This window comes from Numida meleagris, chromosome 5 (genome assembly GCF_002078875.1).
Source record: "Numida meleagris isolate 19003 breed g44 Domestic line chromosome 5, NumMel1.0, whole genome shotgun sequence".
NCBI lineage: Eukaryota > Metazoa > Chordata > Aves > Galliformes > Numididae > Numida > Numida meleagris.
The window spans coordinates 17,566,849-17,593,423 of NC_034413.1; the positions used below are offsets into that span (position 1 = coordinate 17,566,849).

At 37.2% G+C, this 26,575-nt stretch overlaps 1 protein-coding gene and 1 long non-coding RNA gene across 8 annotated transcripts in view; one reads left to right on the forward strand and one right to left on the reverse strand.

The window, feature by feature from the left end:
• Nucleotides 1–18,793, forward strand: part of FRMPD2 (FERM and PDZ domain containing 2) — a 68,984-nt gene extending 50,191 nt beyond the window's left edge. For 3 of the 7 annotated variants that reach the window (XM_021398796.1, XM_021398798.1, XM_021398797.1), the window contains exons 35-47: nt 876–962; nt 1,377–1,441; nt 2,989–3,150; nt 3,360–3,531; nt 4,724–4,803; nt 6,886–6,971; nt 8,667–8,782; nt 11,281–11,429; nt 13,069–13,159; nt 13,739–14,073; nt 15,319–15,534; nt 15,841–15,903; nt 16,760–18,793. In XM_021398796.1, the coding sequence (XP_021254471.1) occupies nt 876–962; nt 1,377–1,441; nt 2,989–3,150; nt 3,360–3,531; nt 4,724–4,803; nt 6,886–6,971; nt 8,667–8,782; nt 11,281–11,429; nt 13,069–13,159; nt 13,739–14,073; nt 15,319–15,534; nt 15,841–15,903; nt 16,760–16,831 (1,694 nt within the window). In that variant the 3' untranslated portion in view covers nt 16,832–18,793. Of the gene's footprint in view, nt 1–875; nt 963–1,376; nt 1,442–2,988; nt 3,151–3,359; nt 3,532–3,783; nt 4,804–6,885; nt 6,972–8,666; nt 8,804–11,280; nt 11,430–13,068; nt 13,160–13,738; nt 14,074–15,318; nt 15,535–15,840; nt 15,904–16,759 lie in introns of those variants that run through there. The other 4 variants (XM_021398801.1, XR_002439334.1, XM_021398799.1 and 1 more) reach the window with 4 other exon arrangements.
• LOC110399690 overlaps nt 11,436–26,575 on the reverse strand; it is a 29,547-nt gene continuing 14,407 nt past the window's right edge. The window contains exon 3 of the long non-coding RNA XR_002439335.1: nt 11,436–11,668. This is a non-coding gene — a long non-coding RNA (uncharacterized LOC110399690). The remainder of the gene's footprint in view (nt 11,669–26,575) is intronic.

Genomic DNA, 26,575 nt, shown 5'->3' on the forward strand with positions numbered 1-26,575 from the left:
GACTTTTTAAACTGATATCAATAACAAAAATGAACAGAACCACAATCTCTTTAACTAATAAAGGAGCATTCATATCAGGGGACTGTATTTATTACTCTATTTCTCTACTAAGATCTGTAGATTCCAGGAGATTTCTCAAGATAGTTTAGCTATGATCCACCTCTGATACAGATTTATTAACTGTACAGTGGGTCAGTTCTTTGCCTCTTTAAAAAAAAGATTCTTAATTTTTGTAAAGCGCTTCAAAAATATACAGTAATTTGTTGTTTGATATTCTGTGTGCTACCATCTCTGATAGAAGCCTTCATTTGATATATTCTCTTAGTTATAAAAATGCATACTGAAATGGCAAATGCAACATGAAATTCAAAAAAAAAACCAACAAACAAACAGCAGAACACATTACATTCTATAGTCCATACCTTAAGAGTACTTTCTGGATGACAAATGAGATTACCAATATATGATAAAGCAAAACTCAAAAGTAGAGGTCAGGGCAGGGTGGAAATCAAAGCCAAATCATTGTCTTCTTGCATAGACAGCTCTGCAGACAGTGATAGAACCTGCTTCATCCTCTGCCTGAGCACTGCCACGTGTCTGGAATGACTCACTGTGATCTCCAGTTCTTGCTATCATTTTATAAATAGCAGCGAATGAGATGTAATACCTCTGCAGTTCAGGAAACAATTATTTCTATCACTGTGCAACTCAGTAAACTTAATCATGCAATAATAACTGCCTCATACTGCCTTATAAAGCATCAATATTGGATATTGATGCTTTGTTTCATGATCTAAGAATGGAGTTTACATTCCCTTGCATACATGAAGCCGAGTGAGAGGCCTGTCATAACAAACCTCCATCTATGCTTTTAGGGCCGCCTGCTGAGACAGAAAAAGACAATACTTGTCTCTCAAAAGAAAACCTGAATTCACAAGACCAGCATCTGCTAAATAAACACGGTAAGGAACCTGACTTTTCTGATAGAGTTTATATAAAGTGTTGAGTCCTCTCTTCAAAAGAAACCAGTAGGTGGTACTGGAAGTACTCGGGGAAGATTAATTCTTAGTAAACAGAATGGCTTCCCTCCGAGTCTCAGAGAATGCGCATACATCATCTGTTTTCCAGCTGGTGTCTCTGACCCTGTAACATGCAGCTCCCGCAGCTTGTTTTGCAAACTGCTCTCTGGGAGACAAAAGGTTCACATGGATCATATGCAGAAGGCTCAGTTCAGGTGCATTACAGAAGAAGCAGTATGCATAAGCCCAGAGGAAATTTTACACATCAAATACGATATGTTTTATTATGTCTCTATCTATTATCATATTGAGTGTAGACCATATTTCAGCAGTGAAAACTATTCTGCTTTTTCACAGAGAAACATCTGAAGGAAACAAATTGTGATGCTCAACAAAGCACTCCCAATTCTCCAGAAAGTAAGGTAAGGGACAATTTTATCAAGCATGAAGTTTTCCATCAAGTAAAGTGAACTATAGTGACTGAGATTATTTTTTCAATAGTGGCATTTAATGTATTTACTTCATCCCCATTTTCTCTGAAAATGTGAACAGAATTAATCTGGAGAGCGTACTGTGTTGAACTGCCTCAGCGTGCGCTGTCCTGTGTACGCTCAGCACTTCCTGGGGTCAGGCCCTTCTCTTGTTGGCTTTCTGTACAGTACCACTACCTTTACAGTCTGGTAATAAAACCAGGATTCACATGATGTAGCCTCTCCATTAGATCTTCATAGTACTCTTAATAGCTTCCATGATTAATCCCTAGCTTAGAAAGAAAGTAGTGAGGGAAAGACAGAACATCACAGTGTAAGGTTCTGGAAAAAATAAGTCTGAACATAATGAGGAAGTATTTCCCACAACAAAGTCAAAACATTCCTTGAGACCTGAGATTCATGTTTCAGTATGAAATTCTGAAATTGAAAAGAGAGTAAAATTACTCCAAGCCTTCGGAGTATTATGCAGTGTTGACATAAATCAGAGCGGTTTGGATTTAAAATAGCAAGTAAGAGTAATGGTATTTTTGAAATAATAAATTCTCAAAACGCACAGGTTTGTTCTTTGGGGGGAAAAAAATAAATTTCCATGCTCAGCATACAATGCTTCAAAAGTGCAAACAAGTGCAAACATTACTTTTGTTTGCGCAAACATGTGGAAAGTAATATTACTTGGAATTGCCCGTTTTGGGACTGATAATTCATGAAAATAGATTTATTCATTTTCTCTTGGCCGTGGTTTACAAAATATGGCTGTCTCTTGTTAAAATTAGACCTCCAACCTGGCAGAAAAAATGGAACAATTTTCTGACTTTTGATTAAGTCATCTCTATTACTGCTTCTTCCACACCATTTAATCCATGATAGCTTGTCTGTTCAACTCACTAAAATAATTTCTGAGGACGATACATGCTCCATTGGAACCAGTCATGCTGCAAATCATAAACATTAATCATAAACATTTCTAAGCTGCTGCTCTTTCTGACATAATGCTTGACCCTAAAAAGGCCACTGATTATGAAAGTGAACGACGTGCTAAAGCCAAACAGAGAGGTATGCTGGGGCTGCAAGGTTAAGATTTTCATTACAGAACAATAAAGGAATGGAGTACGTACTGAGTTAGTATCACACTTGAGATAAAAGTGACTGGCTTGTCAATGAAGGTGATGTATTTGATGTATTATAAAAGGATTACATAAGTACATGTTTCCTTGCTTTTATGAGATCATTTTACTCTCCAGCAATTATTAAAAGAGTTTGTGGAAATAAGGGTGCACTACTTTAATTTCAACACATACATGTAATTGCTATAAATCAGTGGAAGCTCTATGTACCCATCCAAGACAAGGATATATCCCACAATTTACATCAGCCAGGGAGGACTGTAAAGCACAGTAGAATTCTTTCATAATAAAAACACACATAAAAAGAGAGCTCTGAATAAACTCCACCTTAAACTGTGTCATTTTGTATTGTAGGACTTCATTATTAAGATAGAATTGGAAAAAGCAGAAAATGGAAGCCTAGGATTTGCACTGGTAGGTGGCAGAAATGGCAGGGCTATCCTAATAAAAGCCATCAGCCCAGACAGCATCGCAGATCTAGATGGGAGGCTTCAAGTTGGTGACATCTTACTTAAGGTAAGGTTTCCTCTTCATTATTTTGGTGATGTACTCTCATGGTATAAAGATGCAAAGAGAGGAAGATCAACTAAGTTACTAATCCAGGAGAGAGAGAGGACTCCCGAGTTGCAGGAAAGATAAAGAAAATGTGCTCAGTGCTGAGATATGTGTTAAAGAAAACCTTTCTGTTAAAGGAATCTGGAATTACTTACCATGGTATTTTTCAGGTAAATGAGACTTTAGTGTCTGGTCTACCACGCCATACAGTTATAGATTTGCTGCGCAAGGCTCAAGGCACTGTTCAACTCACTGTCTGCCGAAGGGCAGCTTCACGTTGGGCTTACTCAAGCAACCAGAGAAACAGTATACCATCCCCTCCAAATGCAAACACAGAGCCTGGTAAGCAGTTAAATCCATTAAGTACATATTAAAAGTGGGATTATAAGGTGTCTAGACTCAATTTTTCTACTGGCAGAACAATTGAATAACTTTACTGTTACTCCTGATTCATAGCCATAGACAAAAACAAGTTCTTGCAGCTCTGGGTAAGCTCTCCAAGACATAGGACCATAGGGAATGATGCCCAAGACCCTCAGAAGTGTTTTAACTCAGCTTATGTTTATGATGGTTCCTGGTGTGCGCTGATTTTAGCCAGTTTTATGCAAATCAGTGGTGGGATTGTTGCTGGAGAGAAGGTGCTGTGAATCCTGAGCAGCTGTGGTCTCCGGGACAGCCAGACAGGGAGTGTCAGAAGACACTGGAAAAGGTATGGTTATTCACAGAGACCTCAATGAATCTGAAGTAAATAAAGAGAGTGTATTATTTAAAATTTCCTATTTCTTTTCCAGCACTTTAGAATTGAATAGTCTACCAGTATTATACTACTGGTGCCTCAAAGACTCTTTGTGAGGATGACAGAACTGTGCTCAGTTCAGGCATGAAAGGAGGATGTTAACTGCCCCATCTTTCTAGTTTAATCTTGAGGGTAAATGATGCCAAAATGAGAAGGTCATACAGATATAAAAAGCCTGATTAAAGTTCTAGCCACATTAATGGCTGTGGAAATATTCCCATTCACTTCAGTAACACTAGGCTTTTCTCCAGTTCCTCAAATTCAAGGAACTAGCTGTGGGGATATGTATTCAAGACTCACATGACATCTGTGGATTAGACTGCTCCTGTGAAATTTAAACTCTTTTCGCTGGACCTATAAAACACAGTGGTATTATGTAAGAACTATCGTCATAGTAAATCTATGACATTTGTCTGTTAGTGCTGTAAAGAATTGGGCTGAGTTAGGGAAGGTTATAAATTCTATTGTACATTTTTTACAACTCCTACTGATAGTGGGTATAGTTCAGTATCTTCTGGCCACCTGAATTATTCTGACTCCTTCAGTGGTGATATATGGCATTTATGCTGTTTTTTTTACCTGTGAGACCATCTAGCAAAAGGATATTTTGTGCTAGTTTTGGGCAACATATCTCAAGTGCCTCTTCCAAAAACAAAGTCCTCTGGTGAGGGTGGTACTGAAGAAATGGATCTCTATTTTCACACTATAGGCATTTAAATTTCTTTTTCTGGTATTCAGATGATCACAGTGTTGAGAGAAGCCTAGGAGCTCAACCTGTTTTCACTTTGAAGGAAGAATCCAACTGGATGTGCAGCAAGGTGAAGACTAAATTAGGCTTGTAGATGTAGATGTTATCAGGCAATGTACTTGTTTGTTTGTTAACAAAATGGGCTTGGTGCAGTGCTGGCAAGAACCATATCTTATTAATGAAAAAGATTAACATGAAGGAAGTGTGCTGCAGTTACCAACACATCTAATATTGGAATAAACCAGGGGATTCCACTGAGCTAAAGGTATATGATAAGAGCATAGTACATATGCTAAAAAGGGAGGTGGTGAAGGAAGGTTACATAAGCAAGTCTAGTTCTGGAACTTCACAATTTTGGAATAAATTCTTTATTAATTTTTCCATTCCTATGGTATTTTAAAAATATACTTTGAAAGTTTGCTATTCATCAAAATCTGTTAACTCCAGTGCCCCCAAATTTCTTCAGACATGGTTTTGGTTTTGAATCCTAGTAAGTCCTGCAAAGACAATCTGTATCAAATTTTACAGCATCTGTCATTTTTGAGTTTTACAACTACAAAACCTCTCCCCGGAAAATGTGATAAACATAGTTTTTTTATCCTCCAGAGCAAAAAGAAACCCTTCCAAACCCTGCCTCAACAAATATAATCAAAGTATAAAAAGAAAAATGGGAGAAATCCTTGAACTGAATAAGCTGAGAAAATCTTGAATGGAATTTGAGAAAGCTTTGAGTACAGTGCTAGAATGGATGTTGGAATTAAATTGTTAAAGATTGGTGAAATGTCTTATAAAAACAAGGTCAGATCTATGATATAATGAAGAAATATGCCAAGGGAATGATATTAACCAGAGGTACAAGATACTATTAAGGTTACAGGTACCTTACGAGACTGAGTTAGCAATGTATTAGTGCATACTTCTGGTTTTAAGCTTGTAGTTAAGTCTAGTCTGCAAATGCCTAACTTTAAGCAGATGCTAAACTTCTCTGCTGAGTTCATTCCACTAGCTCTCTTCTTAACCCTTTCCAACTTGCCTTTAATGGTGTCCCATGAATAGAAACTATATAGAGCACAGCTGCCACCTACTCCAAAGCTCTAGACTTTAAAAATGACAAACTACAAAACAAATCAAAAAAAAACAACCAACCAACCACACAAACAAAAACAAAATCTTTTCCTTGGCAAAAATAAGACAAAAATCCACATAGCATTCTCTAATCAGCATAGCCAGCAGCTGAAAAAACTGGGTAAATTAATTCACGGTTAAGTATGAGGCCATGATTTCCCCAGTTCTTATGGGGAAATAGAAGCATAAAAGTGAAAACATAAAAATAAATAGAAAGTAAAAGTGGCAGCTACTATTAAGATTCTGTGAGACATTCGGTAGTTTATGCTACATTATATGCCAGGGTGGTTTCTGAATTGAATATTAAACAGGGACAGAAGATGAAGAAACATCACTCTGAATTAAAATTTAAATAATCAGCTGTCAAGTGCTACAACTCAGAAGGAGCCACTTCCACATACTGAAGGAAGATGTCCTGTATCCCTATCTAAATGCAGGACCCAGTTATCATCCTCCAGGCCTGAAAAATAGCCACCAGCGCTATTGCTTCTACTCCATCTGGAGGCGGATCATGGATCTGCCTTCTCTGTTAGCTGAGCGGTTCCTCAGTAGAATAGATGCACTCTGCTTCTAACAGCTGGCCTCGTTGTGTCAGAGATTAAAAAAAAAGGAAATTAATACCAGAAATTCCAGCTGAAACAGTACTGCTTTCTGCTGCCAAGAGCTGGGAGGTGAAGAGCAGAGTATGACTCACGACTCTTTTGACCGAGCCTTCTTTATGAGATCAGAAATTTCATCTTTTCAAAGTTCAGCTACTCAGGTTAGATTGTAGAGATTTCTGAACACTGCATTGTTATGAAGCTCACAAATACAGCTGATATGGCTTATTAATTTGAGTAGATACTGCAATGCTAAATCAAAGTTAAATATACTTTTTCCCCTGCAACTGGAAACTATTTTCAATTTCCTTCTTGAGTAAAAAACACATACTTATCAGTTATAAGAAAAAATACTGAATAAAGTAACCATATTCTTGATGTTTCTTTGTACTGATTTTTCACAGCTGTTTCTTATCATATAACTACAGGGTCCAGAAAGTACATACTGTTCCCCTCTGCAAGGTCAATTTGTTGGACAAGATTATCAGGGTATCACCAGTAACACTTCAGATGGGTAAGCCTCTCAAATATAGTAAAATTACTAAAATAAACAGCATAGATAATTTATTCTTATATTTCCAGAGCTGCCCAAATATGATGTACAAATATACTCGTGTCCCAAATTATTTTAACACAGTTCTATTGAAATGCAGCTCCATCTGCAGTAAGAGTGGCTAAATAGCTTCCACACAGCTACAAGAACAAAAGCAACAGAAGTTTCTAGGTGTAACTGCAGCTCATGCAGACAAGCCTAAGGCTGTATTGATAAAGATGTTTACTTGTAGACATTTTAGAATCAAGAGAATTTGAGGATGTTACTCCTAACAAAGTATGTGCATATGCAGTACAGGAGGAGAAGAATTTTACCTCAAATGTACAGAACAATAGGAAATCAAAGAATAATGTAGCTTTGACAAGGGCAGTTTTGTTTATGACAAAGATACAGAATATATGAAATATAATTATTTTACTTATCATTTATAACCCACATAAATGTAAAAATTAATAAGCATTTACATTTAAAACTTAAAATTTTGTTAGGAGACTAGTTGGCCAATCTTTAAAGGACAAAATTATTGAAGGAGTCTTAGAGTTTTTCTGCAAGTGAAAATATCCACGTGAATACAGGCTCAGTGCTACTTGCTATTATCTCATCACTAACATAATATTATCTTTTTGTATACCAGGGAATCAGGTTGACTATAATTAAATAATCTTGCTCTAAGTGCAAGATGTGCAAATGCATCTATAGCTAATACAAAGTTATCACGTATAAGGATAACATTTATCTTTTTTTTCTCGTTGTTTTGCAGAAAGACTAGCTTTCTGGCCCTTGTCCTTTAGCCTATACCTCTTTATTACCACTATTTTCTGGTAGTCCTATTTTATGCTTGCAAAAGCTTTGTCTAACTTGAACATTCACTGCCTGCAATGGTTACTGATCTTTGTGAAGCTGTTACTTAAATTGTTACCTCATTCTTATTCTTAACAGTACCTTTTCCTCTTTCTTATATTATGTACTGCAATCATACATTATCCTATCCAATGTAAGGCTATGGTATGCTTTAGCCTACTCAAATAGTTAAATGGCAGGTCTGCAGAGTACTTGAGTTAGCCATTATATGAATATTTAACCCATTCTGCATTCATTATTGTTGTATTCTGAATTGTAGATACATCATCTAGCAAGAACATATTTAAGTGCTCTAAAATTCTCAAAATATTTAGAGAATATTTTTAGAAACCCTGAGATAAGCCTACTTATCTATGATTGCCTAACAATTCAAAAACTGTGCCATACATGAAAAACTGTCTGTAACAGTCTTTACTTTCATTGGAGCTTTCTGGCAGCTTTTTATACAAATCATTTGTCCCTGTTCATTGCAGGGGAGCTGGACTAAATGGCCTTCAGAGGTCCCTTCCATCTCTAAGGTTTCTATGATTCTATTATCTTCTCATCTCTTTGAAAAAAATGTATATAGACAAATAACATTTTTCACTATCTTTATTTGCAAACACTACTGCAGACAAAACAATGTCACTAGTCCTTGAATTTATGTTCTTCAGAGGTCATTGTAATTCTTGAAAATAGTTGCACGAGAAAATTATAAGTAACAGAGAATAGAAGAAAAACAAAATTTTTGCATGGTCCAGATGAACATAACTTTGGCCACTTCCATAAAACCACTCAACTAATGCTGTTTTACAGATCACAGAAATACGCAGGATATGAAGGCTGCAGAAGAGAGAGTCAGCAGTCTGAGTCAGATAGCTGGAACAATGAAGATGACGATATGTCCCACAGGACTTCTATTCTACCTAGAAGTAACCAGAAATGCTCGTTTCTTTACTGTAATAGGCCATCTACTACACATAACTATAGGGAGATCAACACTAATCCCACGTATACAAGCTAAGAATTTCCTCTTTGTATCTCGAAGGCCAGATGACATAGGTCACAATTTTTGCCTCTGATACATAGAAAGGCATCAAATCATTGCCACATCCATATGAAGATGACCTACGTTATGAGTTCTCCAACTCTTTTGGAGAACTGCTAGAAGGAAGGAACATGAGGCTGAGCTTAGTTAACTGAACATAGGGGAAGCAGCTCTACCGGCCACCATCCATTTTCCACCACTTTGAGCACCTGTGCTTTGGAGCTCCAGTTTCAAAAGAATGGAAAATTTGGAATTTATGTTTTATTTTGTTTTGTTTTTGTAATGTTATATATAGTGTCCTTCCCCAAAGGAAAATATCTGAATACCTTGATTATACTCGATTAGGTGCAGTCTGAGCAAGTAAGAAGAAAAGTAACTTACTGAATTAATTTCAGAAATGAAATGACATCTGTTCAAATAGTTCATAGTGCAAAGAAATGGCAAATAATTGGCTCTGTGACTGAAAAAAACATATGAATGTTGCAGTTTGGCTCAGACCTTATGTGAATTTCCCAGTGCATAAATGAAAACTTAAAATTCTTAGTTTGTACTACAATTAATAAAATAAAAACAGATGGATTATCCTGCAAGAGATACAGTAAACCAACTGGACCTTGTAGAAGGCCTTCTTCATACAAGAAAGGCAATGTCAAAGAAGGCATTGACAACTAGCAAAAATTTCAGCAACATGCTCCAAAATGTGGCTATTATTACTGAATGTAATAGGTGCTTGATAGCATTCTCCTCTTTTCCCCCCAAACTCAAAAAAGTTCACTAAATGAACACTCACTGTGTATTAATGTCTGTGTACCTGGATCCACAGCTGCATAAATATGTCCATATGATTCTTAAACACTTCTCACTAGGCTTTCATGATTAGTTTAAAGCATTTTCTTGTTCAAAATACTGAGAAGGGCATCTTCTCTTAACGACAAGAAAAGTTCATTACTCAAAAACAGCACAGAAATCAATATTTTAATGCCAACATACACTTTTTTTTGCTTTGGTCATATGTAAGTAATCAACTTATAATTTGATTAAAGTCCTCCAACGAGGCACCTTACTCAGGAGTGAAAATATACAGGGGGATCAAAAAGGGTTTCAACAGAAGACTTGATATGTTATATACACAATAGCAATGGAAAAATAGGTATATGAATCTACAGGGATTCGGGCTTGGACTCAAACTGCATAATTATGGATGTATAAAAGCTGGCGATTTCCTACTGCTAGAGTTGCAATGACCCAAAAATTGGAAGTCTGATGAATAAATAGCAAAAGAAAGAGGTGTATGAGAAATAGATGTATCAGGAGTGGGGGATTTGTGTTCACTGCCACTCTGAACTAACTTGTTAACAGAATCACTTCTGCATCTGTGAGGGTTAGAGAGCAGAATGTGTCTTAGAAGCTCAGGTATTGAAGGTGCCAGCTGTAAACAAAGAGGAAAGCTGAGCATGTACAGCACTTTTTCAATGGGGATTCGCTAAAGCTAGCAAATACGTCTTACAAGAAAAAAAAGAAAACACTGCTTCCAATCTTCAGCCTACAGCAGAGCAGAGGAACAGATCATTAAGTTTTCTTTGAGACAACTGGCATGTTATTCATTGCCAGTAGTAGCCTATGTCTTGTAAGGGCAAATTCTACAGTTTCTCTACTTTGAACTACTTCTTTTTTTTTTTTTTTTTTCTTTTTTACCTAAGAAACTACTGCTTTTATTCTACAGAAGTAACAGAAGTTGCTGATACGCCTACTTTTTCAATTGCTGTAGCAGAATAGTGATATTACTGGAGATTTAATGTTTATCTATCTTCTTAATGTAAGTAAAGGATCAGAACGTTTACTTCAGGATGAGCAATTAGTAAAACTGATTCTTGGTTTTGGTGCACCAGAGAGACTTCACATCTTGTTACTGAAGGGGAGTGTGAGGTAAGATGAAGAGAACAGATGATTTTCAGGGAAGAAAAATTATTTGTACCAGTGGGGTGTGGCAACAATAATCTTCAGGAAACTCCTGAAAACATGATTTCCTGTGAAGACCAGAATCTCCTATACCAATATAAACTACTGATAAAGTTCATAATTCTGCAATAATTATTTATTTAGAACAGACTGTATTTAGAAACTGTAGAAAGCAAGGATTTAAAATTCTTGGGTATTCTTCCGAATTCCATGAAATGTGGTGCTGGCTGTATCCATGATACTGACTTAGTCTTCTTTCTACTGTTAAGTAAGCAAGTAAGCCAGAAATACTTTTTTACATTTCACTTCCACAGTATAAACACTGAAGTGTACTCAAATTCTGCAGTCCCTTAGTTTTTAAATCCAGAACTTTATGCTATGATCAATAATCATTAAAAACTTTTTTTTTAAAATTATGTGTAGGCAGAACCTTTGTTTCTGAAGATGAACTGACTCGTTTAATTAACTTTAAATCCTCACCAACCGGAGTACATCCAAGGACTGGCATCAGACATTTTATTCAAGGCCTTCAGTCACGGATTGAGAATCAAGAGGTCTTTAAAGAGTTTATGGTAAAGTGTAATTCATTTTTAAGATCTTTAGCACAGCTAAGAAAGGGACTTTTAGAAACCTTCACCATACTTTATGGGAGATCCAGTTGTATATCTTCATTGACTCCACTGTCTCAGAGGATTGTTTCAGCTAGGATAGGGCTTCTGCTCTGTTTTTTGAGTGATGTTGCAGTATTTACATCTCCTCCTTTCCACACAGGCCAGGCTTGCTTAGACTATTCCCTGTCCAAAGACCTTGCCTATATGGAATAAAAAATAATACACAGAAGTACAATACAAATCAGTTTCATGTAGATTAACTTCTTCCTCTTGTCCCCTCAGCTCTGCTGAATGGGTGCCTAAGAACCCTCCAAGAGGCTATATTAAAGCAAAAAACACGAACGCTTAGCCAATGAAAGAAAGATGTTTTCCACAATGCTTCAGTGATCCATGAAAATTGTTGCCACAAAATCCTATTGAGGTCAGGGACTTCGTGGAAGTAAAGAAAAATAAAAATAATATAAATTGATAATAATAATATACAATTACATCTGATGACATAAATTATGAAAAAATATAAAATTATGAAACCATATAAAATCTCTTGCTTCGATGTATGGAGTATTTAGTATTGGAGGTTATCAGCTAATTCCTACAGATTATTTCATAGTTCTTCAACACAATACTGGAATTTTCATTAACGAATGTACTCATCCATCAGTGAAATAGATTACTACCAGTTTTTCATAGTAATCACAATGTTATCAGTTTCTTCAACTTGCCTTTATATCTGACTTTCTGAGTAAAAAATCACAGATTCATGCATATAGGATTTGTTGACTTCCATGAAAAGCTCAAGGACATGTATATACATTCTACTCATTCCATTCCATTACTGATGTAGGCACAGCATGATATGAACCAAGTCATGCATCTGCTCATAAAGCATAAAGATCTCAACAGGAAAAGCACTGGTTACAAAGCCAACGGATATTTTATCTGAGAAAAGCTGTAGTAACTGATTAATATCTTAGAAATACCATTGAATGTATTTCAGTCCATACTACGCTATACAGTGGCCTACTGTGAGGGCCGAGCATTGTACAGTGCAAATCTAAGTGGTAGAAGAATGAAGAAAAGTGAAAGTAATTCAAAACTGTGAATGAAATTAATTTGCACCTTCTTGCTTCCTGGCTACGCTACTTTGTGTTACCCTAAATCTGCTGTAAAGTTCTTAGGATTATGATGTTCACTTAATATCATTAATGTTGTTCCCTGTATCCATCACTTTCTCTGTAATTGAAAAGTATTCACTGACATTCATTATCTGCTAACAGTGCTGCAGTTGATTCTCCAGTCAGTTATGAATAATGACTATTTGGCCAAGACACTATTCCAAACTTCTATTTCACAACAATATATAAAAGGGATCTATAATTAAAGGGTCTGAGGATATGGGTTGGAAATCTCATTTAAAATCTCCAGAAAATTTCTGAATAGTGAAGAAACTACAAAGCCATTTGAACTGTGCCTAGAAGTTAATGGAAAAATGTGCTGATTCTCTCCTTTAAGAAGTCTGTCTACCAGTCTTGGGTCACAAATCAGTAAAAGTTCTTCATGAAGGATATGAATGTGGTGTGACTATTTCCCTTTGAAATAGGCTTTGGAACATGTGAAACCAATAGATGACTGCAGAACTGGCAAAGCACCAGAAAACCGGGATAAAAACAGATATCAAGATATTCTTCCATGTAAGTATGCACACTAGGAAGAAGATACAGCTATAACACTGGGATTAGGAGGTAAAGCCCACCACATTCTTTTGTCACAGAAAGCTCTACTAATAATGAAATTTGTTGAGATTTTTCCTGGAGTGTAAAGCTCACATAAGGTTGTCTGCATTACACAGTAAGTGCAACTGTCATGGTGCTTCCTTCGTTCTGTCATATACCGTTCTAGCACATTTCTGTGGACAAGTGTAACTTGTACTATACTAGCAGTTCTTTAAATCTACAGCTTTTGACATAGTTGAATTCTGAAAAGCACAGCGGAAATCACGGAGATATGTAGTTCCTGAAAAGATACAAGTTTATTTCAGAAATATTTGAAAACATAACAGCCAACGAAATATTTCAGTTGCTCAGCTCTGATCTGAGTCAGAATTCTGATTAGCAGTGATTAATGTTAGTGCAGCTAGCCAAATGTGTTCTAAAAAAACAAAGGCATATTTTACTGCTAGAGGCTGAGGTTCCCCATCTCCTAGATGCTGGAAGTGGCAGAGCTCCATTTCAGATCTACAGCTGCAACAGCAACTTTCTGTTTCTGTCCAGATGATAAGACACGAGTTCCTCTGGGAGAAAGCAACGGCTACATTAACGCAAGTTATATTAGAATGAACGTTGGAGAAGAGGAACACTTCTATATCATAACTCAAGGGCCTCTGCCTTCTACTATGGCTGATTTCTGGCAGATGGTTTGGGAGAGTGAATCAGATCTGATTGCCATGATGACAAAAGAAGTGGAGCTTGGAAAAGTGAAAAGTCATCGATACTGGCCAGAACCTCCACATGACTCCATAGATCTGGCTAATTTCCATCTCAGGCTAGACAGTTACCAGATTTTGGAATACTTCACAATTAGAATAATAGAAATGATCAACAAGCAGGTAAGTTGAGTATAATTAATATTTTCATATGTGAAGAAATTGATTTGATATCTTACACGAATAAATACGGACATTATTTGTTTCTTCTGTAACATCTGCTCACTATGTTCTTAGGAACGTCTGAAAAACAGGAAAATAAGGTAAATGAAATACTGCCTCATTGCTTATTGCACAAGGAGTGGATCCAATATTATAAACATTTGGACAAGAATGTCCAATAATTATCCTTTAATATTCACAGAGTTGTTGTGTTTTTTTGCAGAATTGCTTATTGTTCTTATCAAATCAGATCATAAGGACTGCCATTCATATTCTGTAACAGTGGATAGAAGGAAGGATGAGAAGTTAGTTTTCATCTTAAAATTTAGAAAGAATGATAATTTCTTTCTTTCATGAAATGACACAAAACTACAAATCTAACAGCAAATTTTTGAAGATACAACAAATTTAGAACCTAATTGTAAGAACACTGAAACTGGGACAAGTCTATCACTCTTGCCTCCATATTAAATAAAACCTTGCTAAAATTTCTGCAGGCCAAATTGATTGATGGAATAATTTAAAAAAAATTAATTGTGTCAGACTAGCTTGGTATCTGTCTCTGTCAATAAAACTATTTCTATGATGAAAAAGTGCACCTTATGTTACTGTGTGAAACAAGTGTCGGATAAGGGTCTGTCCAAAAGATGATGGGAAGATTGGCCATTATATGTGAATGGGCTCTTACCTGGTTTTAATTAATTTTTTATTTTTGCTACATTCATCTTGTACCAGTATCAAATTACTATAGTAAAGCACAAGTTTACTTCACCAGAAATCCAGACATTAATTCAAATTATTCTAATGGCAAAAATCTAGGTAGGTTTTTACATTCCGCTTATGGTCAACAGAAATCCATTGCCATGCTAACTGGGACTTTGGAAGGCTTCAGTCCTTAAAGTTCCTGGCTTCTTTTATTTTTAAGATCTTCAGTTGCATAAACAATCATTTTTGCAGAATAGCTATTGGTTGGACTTGAGTCTTTACAATAGATGTTTTTACCAGCATGGAACAATAATATAACTTTTTTTCATTTAGTATTTTTGACATAAGAAAGAATAAGGAAAAATAAAATATTATTTCCTGATTTATATATATATTATTTATATTTACATGCATTTGTCTGTTTGGTTTTTACTGATTTTTATTTAGCTATATTACTAATCTTTTAGTCAATACACATTTTTGTTTTCTTTGTTTTTCCAGACAGATGAGAGGCGAATTATAAGTCATTTGCAGTTTACCACTTGGCCAGACCACAGTACTGCCAAACTGTCTGAGCAGCTTGTAAAATTTATTTGTTATATGAGAAAAGCTCACAGGAGAGGACCTGTTGTTGCTCACTGCAGTGCTGGGATAGGAAGAAGTGGAGTTTTGCTTTGTGTTGAAATTCTTCTGAGCTATATAGAAAAAGATCTCTGTGTAAGTACCAAACAAATAATTGTTAAACATTACAATAAATATAAATATTACTGTTATGGATGTCAAGAAGATGCACAGGTATCTTAGAACACAGTTAATTCCTGGCAGAAATAATTCTCTAATTTAATTCTCGCAAAATGGAATAACCCCAGCTTTGTTATTTAAAAAAACAGAGATAATAACCAAAATTACATTATTTGTAAAAGAACTGAGCCCCAGATTTCTCATCATAAAATGTTTCCATCTTTTTTTTTTTTTTTGTATAGTTTGAACACTAACATAATAAAAACTGTTCTCTTCGAATAGTTCAACATCAAGCACATAGTGAGAGATTTGAGAGAACAGCGGTTTGGCATGATCCAAAGTAAGGTAAGTTCTCAGTATTCAAACTAGATTACGTCTTCAAAAAGCTTCAATTTGTGGTACATATCCTTATGCTTGGATCAATCTGGAGTTCAAAGCATAACCTCAGCCCTCTTGTGAGGAAAATAATAGCTTTCCAGGCAAGTGTGTCCATATTTAAATATGGAAGGTCTTTCTCTTACTAACTGAAATTAAGAAAGAAAGGAGAAAAAAAACTATATAAAAACAACCCCTAGTGTAGCTTTGAGGCATTTGAATTTCACTACAAATTGTCAATATAGTACATATACAGGGATCCTTTTCTCCTTTTGGCAAAAATAATAGGAGAAATCACCAACAAAACAGGTGAGACTCTACCATGCAAAATTGCAGCCTTTAGCTGAATTCTTGCAATTGTTGAGCTATCATTGCCCTTCTACTGCTGAGCTAAACATACCCCCCGGAGAGAGTTCACAGAGGAAAAGACAAAATGAATTTAACTCAACTTAGAGCAAACAGGAGGTGGGATGAAAAACAAGACAAGACTAAGATATGTTCTTCTCAGAGGCAAATATTTAAGCACATGCTCCAATATACCTTAAATTGAGCACATGATTAAAATGAAGCAAGTAGATAATCTCCATCAACCTCAGTGAGACTTAAGCTCATGCTTTCAGGTACTGCACTGAATAAAAAAGAGTTCCTGAACTTTTATGAGTGATAGAAAAAAAAGATTGAGGGTACTCTTAAATATATATATTTTTATATCTGCGTTACAAAGTTGCTGGTATTACAAACAACACTACAGCCAGTCTATACTTTGTTATCTAGATTTTTTTGTTGAATGTATTTGGATGTTTCACATTGATGTCTCTGTATGCAGGATCAGTATTTATTCTGTTACAAATTTGTGCTGCAAGTCCTTCAGAACCTTCAAGCAGTGGATTCCTATTGACTGCAATGTGACTCTTCCCTGGAATTGTCCTCCTCGGACTCCAGGGACCATTCAGCTATTGCTTTAAAGGGATGTCAAGTGTTATATTACATGCTCTAATAGATTACTCTGATTCCTAAGACATTTAAAAACCTTGCTTAACATGCCCTGGGTAAGTCATTTAAATCTCGTCTCAGAGTTTGGAGAAGGAGCCAGTCAGAACTGCAGCACTGCTGTTAAAATGTCATGGACATCTTGTGTGTTCTGTGTAATAACATTTAAACTGCTAAGAAAATATTTTTGAACTCTGACAGGGAGGTAGCAGCCTTCAGAATTTGCTGTCCACAGGGCAACTAAAAAGATTAAAGACTCTGCTGGTGTTGGTGGAAGATTTGTTGTCTCATACATACAGCATTCTTGGCTTCTGGACTGCAAATCAATATTTATATAGTAGATATGCTATTGTGTGGAGGGATTCAATTTGTTTACCTTTTGTTGCTTGAACAATGTGGAACCATTTCCAGTCACTACTCCAGCAGAGGAATTCTGACCACTATCGCTAGATATCTTAAATCAAGAGATAGACAGAAACATAGGATGCCTTTAAACCTTAGCTATTTATCTTAAAAGCGAGAAGAGAGTTGTAATTATTGGTGGCATATTCTTATTTTCTAGCAATACAAACAGCTGTAGATAGAGTCCGAATTCTTCCATTCTGCATCCACATGAAAAGGAATGCAATATCAAACCAGACTCTGTGTGTATTGTGGCACACATATGCATTTCATCTTCCACTGATGCTTTCTATTGATCTTTCACTCCACTGAATAATCTTGTCATTCTTAACTAGGATCTGAATCCATCTATGGGAAGACTCATTGGTTTCAGAAAGAGCCGAATCAGATCTTTAAATTAGAGTACATAACTCTCTGTACAGTTCGCTTCTCTTGTAAAAAGAGTTTTTGCTATTGTGAGTTTGGATTTGAGCAAAAACATACTGTTCAGGTTTGTAAGATTGTAGCTGTTTCTACAGTAGTAATTCTAATTCCTTTACCTAGACAGTGGTATACACAGAAGTGGTATTATTAGGTATGCATCGGGAGAGTAACTTCAAAACATAGGAAATGACTACAGCATTTATTTAACTGAATTGTACATATTTTTAAAGCTTCCTTGATTTCAGAAAACATTAAGAGACATTTGAATATATAACTGCAGTAGAAATAAGACAATAAAATAGCTGTTTATTTTCATTATGAAAGAGAGGTTTATGGCTCAGAAAGAATGAGGAATTAAATACAAATTAAAAGCATGACTTTTAGAAAAAGCCACAGTTATGCAATTATAATTAAGGTCCAGGGCCATTTTTTGCTTTCTGCCCTCGGATAGTCTGCTGGAAGTCAGCAGAAGATATAAATAGGATTTATGACATGAACCAGATGCTAGTTTCAAGCATTGTGACACAGATCCAGAGCAGCTTTAAATCAGTGGGGTAAACCTGGACCTATAATGGTATAAATATAAACAGAATTATATGTTTTGTCTTAAATTAATTGAATTTGAGCCTTCTAGGCTCCGTGCATTCTGAACTTACTTTCCTTATGTTGCATATAAAGGACTATTTGCACAATTTTGTCAAGCATCATCAGCCAAATTTTACTCATAACGTTGTTACCTCCATTTGCTATTTGGCCTTTAACTTTGATTTTAATTACTGTACATGTACCTCTATGCAAGACAACACTGCACATAAATGCACAATTCACTTCTGTACCACAGCAACTTTAAAATCTTCTCAGTAAAAGTATGCCTGTACTTTTTGCAAGGGTGTTTTTTCTGTGGTTTAAAACAAAGATTCTGGATTTTGAAGACAATCTTTGTGGCACTGTTTGTTCCTCCGCATTTGTGCATCATCTTTGCAGCTGTTTGTCAGAAGTGTTTCCTGTTTTACAAGGATATTAAAAGATTTCTGAAAACACTGAATTGCATTTCATTTTTTTTTTTTATGAAAAAGCTATTTTAATATTAACCGCAAACCAGAAAGAGCCCATGGGAACAATAATATTTTGTTAATGAGGGTTTATAAGTAAACTTCCTGTTAAGGCAGATTTTCTCATGATAGTCCCTTTTGTAGATTCCCCTGAAGCAGAGACTACAGACCTGTCTTGTTTTCAGATGGGAGAGAGTTGATTTTTCCTTCATAGAGTCTGGCATGACATTGTGTTTTGTCTTTGGGATGAAAAAAACGTTGATAACACACCAATGTTTTAGTTGTTGTTGAGCAGCACTGTACAGACCAAAGGGCATTTCAGCTTCTCAGCTTCTTGTTCTATCTTGCCATTGAGGAGGGCTGAGTTGGCACAAGGTATCAGAAGAGGACAGAACCAGGACAGTTGCTTAAACTGGTCAAAGGGATATTCCAAACCATGCAAAAAAAAACCCCACGACAAATGGTGGGGACTTGGCTGGGCGGACAGCTACTGGTGAAGACTGACTGGCCATTGGTTGATGAGTGGTGAGCAATTGCCCATGCATCACTTGTTTTGTATTTATAGATATGATTATCATTACTATTATCTTTTTGTTTCTCTTCATCTTCTGTCTTAGTAAATAATTTTATCTCAACTGCTGAGTTCTACTTTTTTTTTTTGTTTAATTTTCTTCCCCGATCCCACCGGAAGGGGATGCCTAGCTGCCTGCTGGATTAAACCAAAACATGACATTTGAGGCATTTGGCCATATCCTATGTTCTCACCCTGTAGGAATACAGCAGTTCAGTACTTTTAACCAGAAACCACGGTTATGATTCCCATAATGACACCCTTACTCAGACTGAACTTTGTTTTCTACTTAGAGAAATCTAGGAAAACTTACTTTTTATTTCAAAAAAATATTTATATCTAGAGACTTTTATACTTAGAGAAATTCTTTATTTACACTCACTGGCATCTATCACAGAATCATAAAAGCGTTTCGGTTAGAAAGGACCTTAAAGAGAATCCAGTTCCAATCCCTTGTCATGGGCAGGGACACCTCCCACTAGATCAGGCTGCCCAGGGCCCCATCCAGCCTGGCCTTGAACATCTCCAGGCATGGGGCATCCACAGCTCCCGTGGGGCAGCCTGTTTGCCTTTGAGCCTCTCCACCCTTATTTACTCTTATTCATCCATTCAGTATATGACACAGAATTCTAAGATCACAGCTCACAGAGGATAATGGGGAAACTTTAGAAAACTTTGTCTTTCTTCCTTAAGATGCCTTTGATGACTGCTCTCCAGTTAGGTTTAGGTGCAAAGAACAGCTCTGATATGAAGTTACTGTAGATAAACAGGCACATGAAAAGTGTATTTCTGAAGGAGGATGAATATTTGAGTTTTGAAATAGGTCTCTGATGGTGGCAGTGCTTGGGTATGACCTACAGAGGTGCTCACGTATTACCAACTGAACTCACAACACACCTACAGTTCCAGCTTGCACCTCTCTGAGATATGTGCTTACAAGTATGGGAAAGAACAGAATCTTCAGTGTATGTAAAACTAAATACAAATTTGTAGTCAGCCTCAGTAAACAATCTAGTGAACAGCCTCAGCATTATTTGTGCTTTTAAAAAATGCTGATTAACAGTGCAAAGCAAAGAAATGATGACTTTAATGATCAGCCGCATTTATCAAGAAATAAAGTCTATCATACTTCCATCCCCTTTTAATTCAATAATCCATATTTCTTCTAAATAAGAAATAAGATTGTTGCTTCATGCTTTATAATTCCCTGGACAGTTTTTCAATGTACAACTGTGATTTACAACATACCTTCATATACCTTCAGGCAAATATCACACTGGCTATAATTCAGTTTTGTAGGTTTGCTGTCATCTAAATCTATAGCACTGCTGCATATATAAATGGATTTTTGTAACAATAGCTATAAATTTCTGCATACATCTTAACATTCAGAAAATAGGAGCAATCATTACAGTGAGCTGTAGCAATGGTAGCAAATAACTACATAGGGCTTTGATTCATGAACTCTGGTTCATGAGTCAAACAATTAAAGTTGCCATGCTGTACTACAAACAGCAAAGACTGAAGAATAGGCAGAAATTCACTTCAGGTACCCTTGCAACAGAGAGAGCAACCTTCAAGTAAAAAGCTGCAATTGACTGATTGGTCCGGGATTACCTTAAATCACAGTGTCTTCGGCCACCAACTCCTACACTGTTTTTCCCATACTAAGCACAAATGATTTGTATTTCTTCATTCTTTACTCGTGCAAAACTCTCCGAGGGATTGAGACTCAATGATACATATTCATATGTAACAAGAGATAGCTCATTCCTTAAGATCAGAAAACGGAATCACACTTCTCTAGCCCACTGATGTGACATCATTTAGCAAAGAAATTGATATGAATGGAGTTTTCACACATCCTAACAAATAACTTTTTGCTAACTATCTTTAGGATTGGACTTTACGGCCTTACTGAACAACAAAATCTTCTGTGACAGCAAAAATACAGAAAACGCAAATAACGCCAGTATTGCAAAACGAGAGCTAGGAAATACTGCCACCTATGGGCTAATCACTACTGCGACAATATTAATTGCAATGTCCCCTGCATCGTCGAAGCAGAACTACTCCACCAGCTCTCACTGACACTCATTCAGGTTTCACCAAGATAGTCTAGGCAGCAGACAGTGATCTCCCTCCTGTCCGGCCAGACAAGTGCTGCACGCTGCTGACAGCTATACTAGATAGTATGTATACTGCTGCTGGTCCTATAGATCCTAATATAGTGATAATGAAATCGTTTCAGGGAAGGGAAGGTATCACGTGTCTAGAATTCTGATAGGATTAGTGCAAATCTAGACCAGAGCCTAAGTTATGAATAAACCTGCTCTTGACTTTAAAGAAGGAGTGATTTTGGAATTAGCCATTTTTATTTGTTGAAAATTATGATTAATGGGAAGTACCACTGAAGTTTTACAAGAACTGGTTTTACAAAATGTTCTGAGCAGCTGAACCTAATTTATCTGGGGTATAATTAGGATGTGATAACTCCTGTCAACATGTTTCTTTTATTAAGTATGTGGCAAATTCATCTGCAGAATGAAGACTGGAGATAGAGTCATATATCTCAGTACAATGATCTTGATCATTGTACATTGAGGCATATGATCTACATACCATTTAAACTGTGCTGCACATATGGCTTAGCCCAAGGCCTGCATTGTCCTGTGAATATTCCTTGGATCCATGACAAAATTAGCCAATCAACTGTAACAGAGAGCCTCTAGGTAGCTCCCACTTGGTACTGGTGATTATGCCACTTGCATGTCCTTGCCTTTATCTAAAAGTGCAGCAAGAAGTTCGCTTTGCATGTAAGTGTCCTTTTTGTTTGGCAGTAGAAATGATCAATAGAGTTTTCTTGTAAGAAAATCCTGCAGGACACAAACGGGGTAACAGACCAGGTCTGCACCTGCATGCTGTGCCCCAGTCAGATGGCTTTTCAATGCCACAGAACTTTGAGGTCCCACCATCTAAATGGATCTAAGATTATCTGTATCTCTTTCTTCATAGTGTTAGCTGCAGTAAATAGCATTTTAAATGATACTGCAAAGTGTCTGAGTGCCTTTCTTACTGTAATTGTAATGGAACAGCATCTCCTGGTGCAAAACACTCAGTTAATTGTGAGTGGTAATTCTAACAGTTGTTGGATCGCATAGTTGGGATCAACGTAAAGATTGCCTGCATCAACATCAAGATTGCTTGCAAAAACAACTATTACTGTAACACTAGAAATAAAAGATTCCAGATTTAATCTCTACACAGAGAAGAAAACCGCCCTTAGTGGCTTATGAAAAACTGAGAGTCCACTATTAGAATGATCTTTTAAACATCCAGTGGCATGTGTGATGGAAGACAATAGCACTTTCAAAAGCGTGTATAACAGTACAGTTTGCACATCATTTTGTACTAATGTAACTCTGTAGGTTTGGAAATAAGTTTGTGAAATCTGAAGATTTGGCCTTGTTTTGGTCAGTTACTTATTGAACACCAGGAATAACAGAACTCCCTACTTTATTTGGGCTTCTTCAGACCCAAAAGCATGGAACAAATTCCACAGATTCACAGAACCACAAAAACACAGCATATTTGAAGGTAGGAGGACCACAGGAGAGATCAAGTCTGAACCTCCCAGCTCAGAGCAGTGTTATCTAGAGCTCAGGAAAGAATCCAGTTGAGGTTTGAATATCTCCAAAGTTGGAGACTCCGTGACCTTCTGGGTAACCTGCTCTGGTATTTGACAATCATTAGCATAAAAAGGTTTTTCCTCTTGTTTAAGTGGAATTTCCTGCACTTCAATTTATACTCATTGCATCTTGTCCTGCTACTGGATACCACTAAGAAGAGTCCAGTTTCATATTTTTACTCCCTCCCATGAAGGAATTTTTACATATTGATAAGTTCCCCTAGCCCTTCTCCAGACTAAACTCAACCACTGGTTGCTCAGCTTCTCCCTTTATGACAGGCATTCCAATTTCTTAATCATCTTGGTGGCATTAATATGTCAATACAGACTCAGAGAGGATGAGGTCTCATCCAACAGTTAGAAGTCTGTTGAAATTATGAGATGCAGTGTTTTGGCACCTCCTAGCAAAAGACAGTTGCTGTTTTAATATCACTTATGCACTAATCAAAGCCTGAGAAGATAAGATTGGAGTTTCATAGAATATGCAGAGGCTGGAGTACCTCTTAGCTATCAGTCTTCATGATATGTCAGTGATTAGCTCAACTTTACAGCTAGTCTTGAATGTTTGGTGTCTTTTCTTGTACAACAGAGTTCCGTAGGTTGCTCCTTCCTGCAGGAAGTAGGTGGCTGCTCAGAATTCATTCCCCTTTCTGCACAGTACCAGATACACATGTATGCCTGAAGGACAGTGGGCTTTTTGAGATCCTGCTCTGAGTTTTACAGCTATTTAGCTTGCTCATTAAACCATTCAAAAACAAAACCTGAAAGCCAGCCAAAGTGCCCTGGAGCAGCACACCCCCAACCAAGTGTTGACACAATGGGTGCTATACAGTAGCTGTGCAGCACCCAGCTCATTACACAACCTAGCAATTAACCCAAGTTGCCTATGCTTCCTCCCCTCCCTGCACTTGCTCTTGAGAGATGACAACTCCTTCTCCTCCTTCCTGTTCAGCTCTGTTGGAAAGGGCCCCCTGTGATTGTAGGCTTTCCTTTCCCTTCAAAATGCTGTAAAAGAGCTTTTAACTACTTCTCTCATCACCCCCTTCATGGCTGAAGTAGATTTAGCCCAGGCAAAGCACCAGCTGCAGAACCTCTTGGTTGATTCAGTGCACCTAGCAATAGTTTCCAGGGCAGAAAAGACATGCTGTGAGCTTGTTTAATGCCAGCATCCTTGGATGCGTGACAAGGACGCTACTGGAAATAATGAACATTGGGGAAATGTAGCTATAGCAACACTAGCAGTCACAAAGCAAATCCCCACCATAAGAGCATGGAAACTACTGTTACTGTCCATACAGAAGTGCTGATAAAGCAGGAACTTGGACTAAAGCATGCCTGGCCTGCAGTCTTGCCACAACTAGCATTACACATGAATGTGTATACCAACAGCAGACAGAAACTTAGATCACACACTCTTGGAAATGTCAGGTGAAACAGCAGATCCAAAATTGTTGATTATTTAGAAGGAAATCCCAAATTTCACTCAGTTGGCTCCAGATTTTACTGTAAGTTTAGCACCAAGTCATCAAAGGAGCCATCTATTGATAACACTGTCACCATGGTAAAGGAGACTGCCAGCACTTCAGAAGCAAGAATGGAATGTTGGTCTGTCACTGAGTAGTCCTGCTCCCATCCCGCTTATTTTCTCCACTGAAACTGGGCAAAACTTGTAGTTGTGTACTCAAAAAAAAACATCCAGTGCTTTCTGACTTCTGTTGGAATCCTAAGCTAAAATAACTGAATGACTCTTGAGGAATTTTGACTTTCAGGAGATAAAAGAGAAATAAAAAGCCTTTTTATTTAACTTGGAATAGCACTACACATACTCTTTCAGAACTCCTGGGTTTCTCTTTTCACTGTATTTATAATTAATTGTAAGTCAAGTTCCTTAATAGTATCATGCCTCATTTCCATTGTCTACTGTTTTGCCATCTTAGAGGACACGCATGAGCCATGGGTAATGCTTGCAATGTTGAGGAAGTACTCAGGGAAAAGCTGATACACAGCACAAAATATCCTTCATATTTGTATTCTTCAGTAACTGTATATTCCTCTTCATTACTGTATGCGAGTTAGGGTTATGTGTAGCAAACATCTGTCTCAGTTATAAGGAAATCTATGATGCTTCATTTCAGGAAACAGATATTTGAAATGAGTTATTTCCATTACATGTCCGTATCTCCTGGAAAGAGTAGAATTCTGCTAATGTATGATTTCAACAAGTAGGAACAACATAGTTATTTCACAGCTAGAAATCCATTAATAGATCCTAACTTGAACCATTTAGCACAGACTGAGCATCATGCCTTTCACTTGACAGCAATTTTAGATCAAAAGAACTGAAATTGTTCCTGTAGTCAGAATTCAGACAAAGCCTGGGTTGCCAGCAGCAGTGGGATGACCACACCTCTCAGCTCAATACAAATGCTTTACTGCTTCAGAGCAACATTGCTTTGGGCAACAACAGCTTTTTCCAGAGCAGTCCATGCCAAGTCCTGCTGAGATTTTCACTCTCATGGAGACTTCACCACCTACTCTCCATCTCATCAACATTCACTTAGATCCCTAGCTGAGCGTGGGTGGCTGCTGGGTTATGTTCTCCTGCCAGACTTTGTCAGTAGCTCAAAAGGCCAGGTTAAATTACTCATGGAGTCCTCCTGGGTACTCACATAATACTGGTTTGAGCTCTATCAAAGTATCTGGTGAAATTCAATTACCTCCTTGAAGTATTGAGAAGGACACAGAATAAGCCTGGAGCGCTGTCAGGAAGTAAACACATTAAAACTATCCACTGAACAAAACTTTCCATCTTTCCCTTTTGTCAACAGTTTTCTTGTCTTAGCTGTTTGGTTAACAGAGCAACACATTCACACACCTGCCACCATCATCCCACTGCCATTTCTGATAGTGTAGTGTGAATTCTAGTTTGTTGTAAAGTCCTTGAGGGATCCAAAGCACAGCTGCACGATCTCCACGTGGTCAATACTGCACTGGTCAAAGGCCTGTTAGCCCAGCTGAAGACATTACAGCCTTGGGCAGGAATACTTTTGACAAAGCTACTGTTCCCTGTAGCTTCTGTCCAAGTTGTCTCAAAATCATTACAAAGATAGGGTCCTTAGGCTCATCACTGTGTCATAGCTGTGCCATGAACACCTCAATTTCAGCAAAACTCCTGTTTCCCACATTATTGTTGGTCAGAGAAGCTAAAGTAACAGGCTTAGCCAATGCTAAACTCTAAACAACATATTTTGTTACGTTAAAAGCTTAAAGCCTGTCCAGGTAGCTTTACGCTCATGCTGTGTTCTCACTGTGCCTATGTAAATATCCATTAACTAGACCAGCTCTCAGGAAGGCCCCTGTCTGTGTGTAGTTGTGTGTTTGTATGAACGTGAGGCTAGGACTAACTGAGTACTAGGGGGAAGGATACAAATGATGACCTGTCATAGGGGAAAATCACCCTGTGAGGATGTGCATGATGGGCCCACTGGAGTGAATTAGGTCACCTAGTGCTGTCAA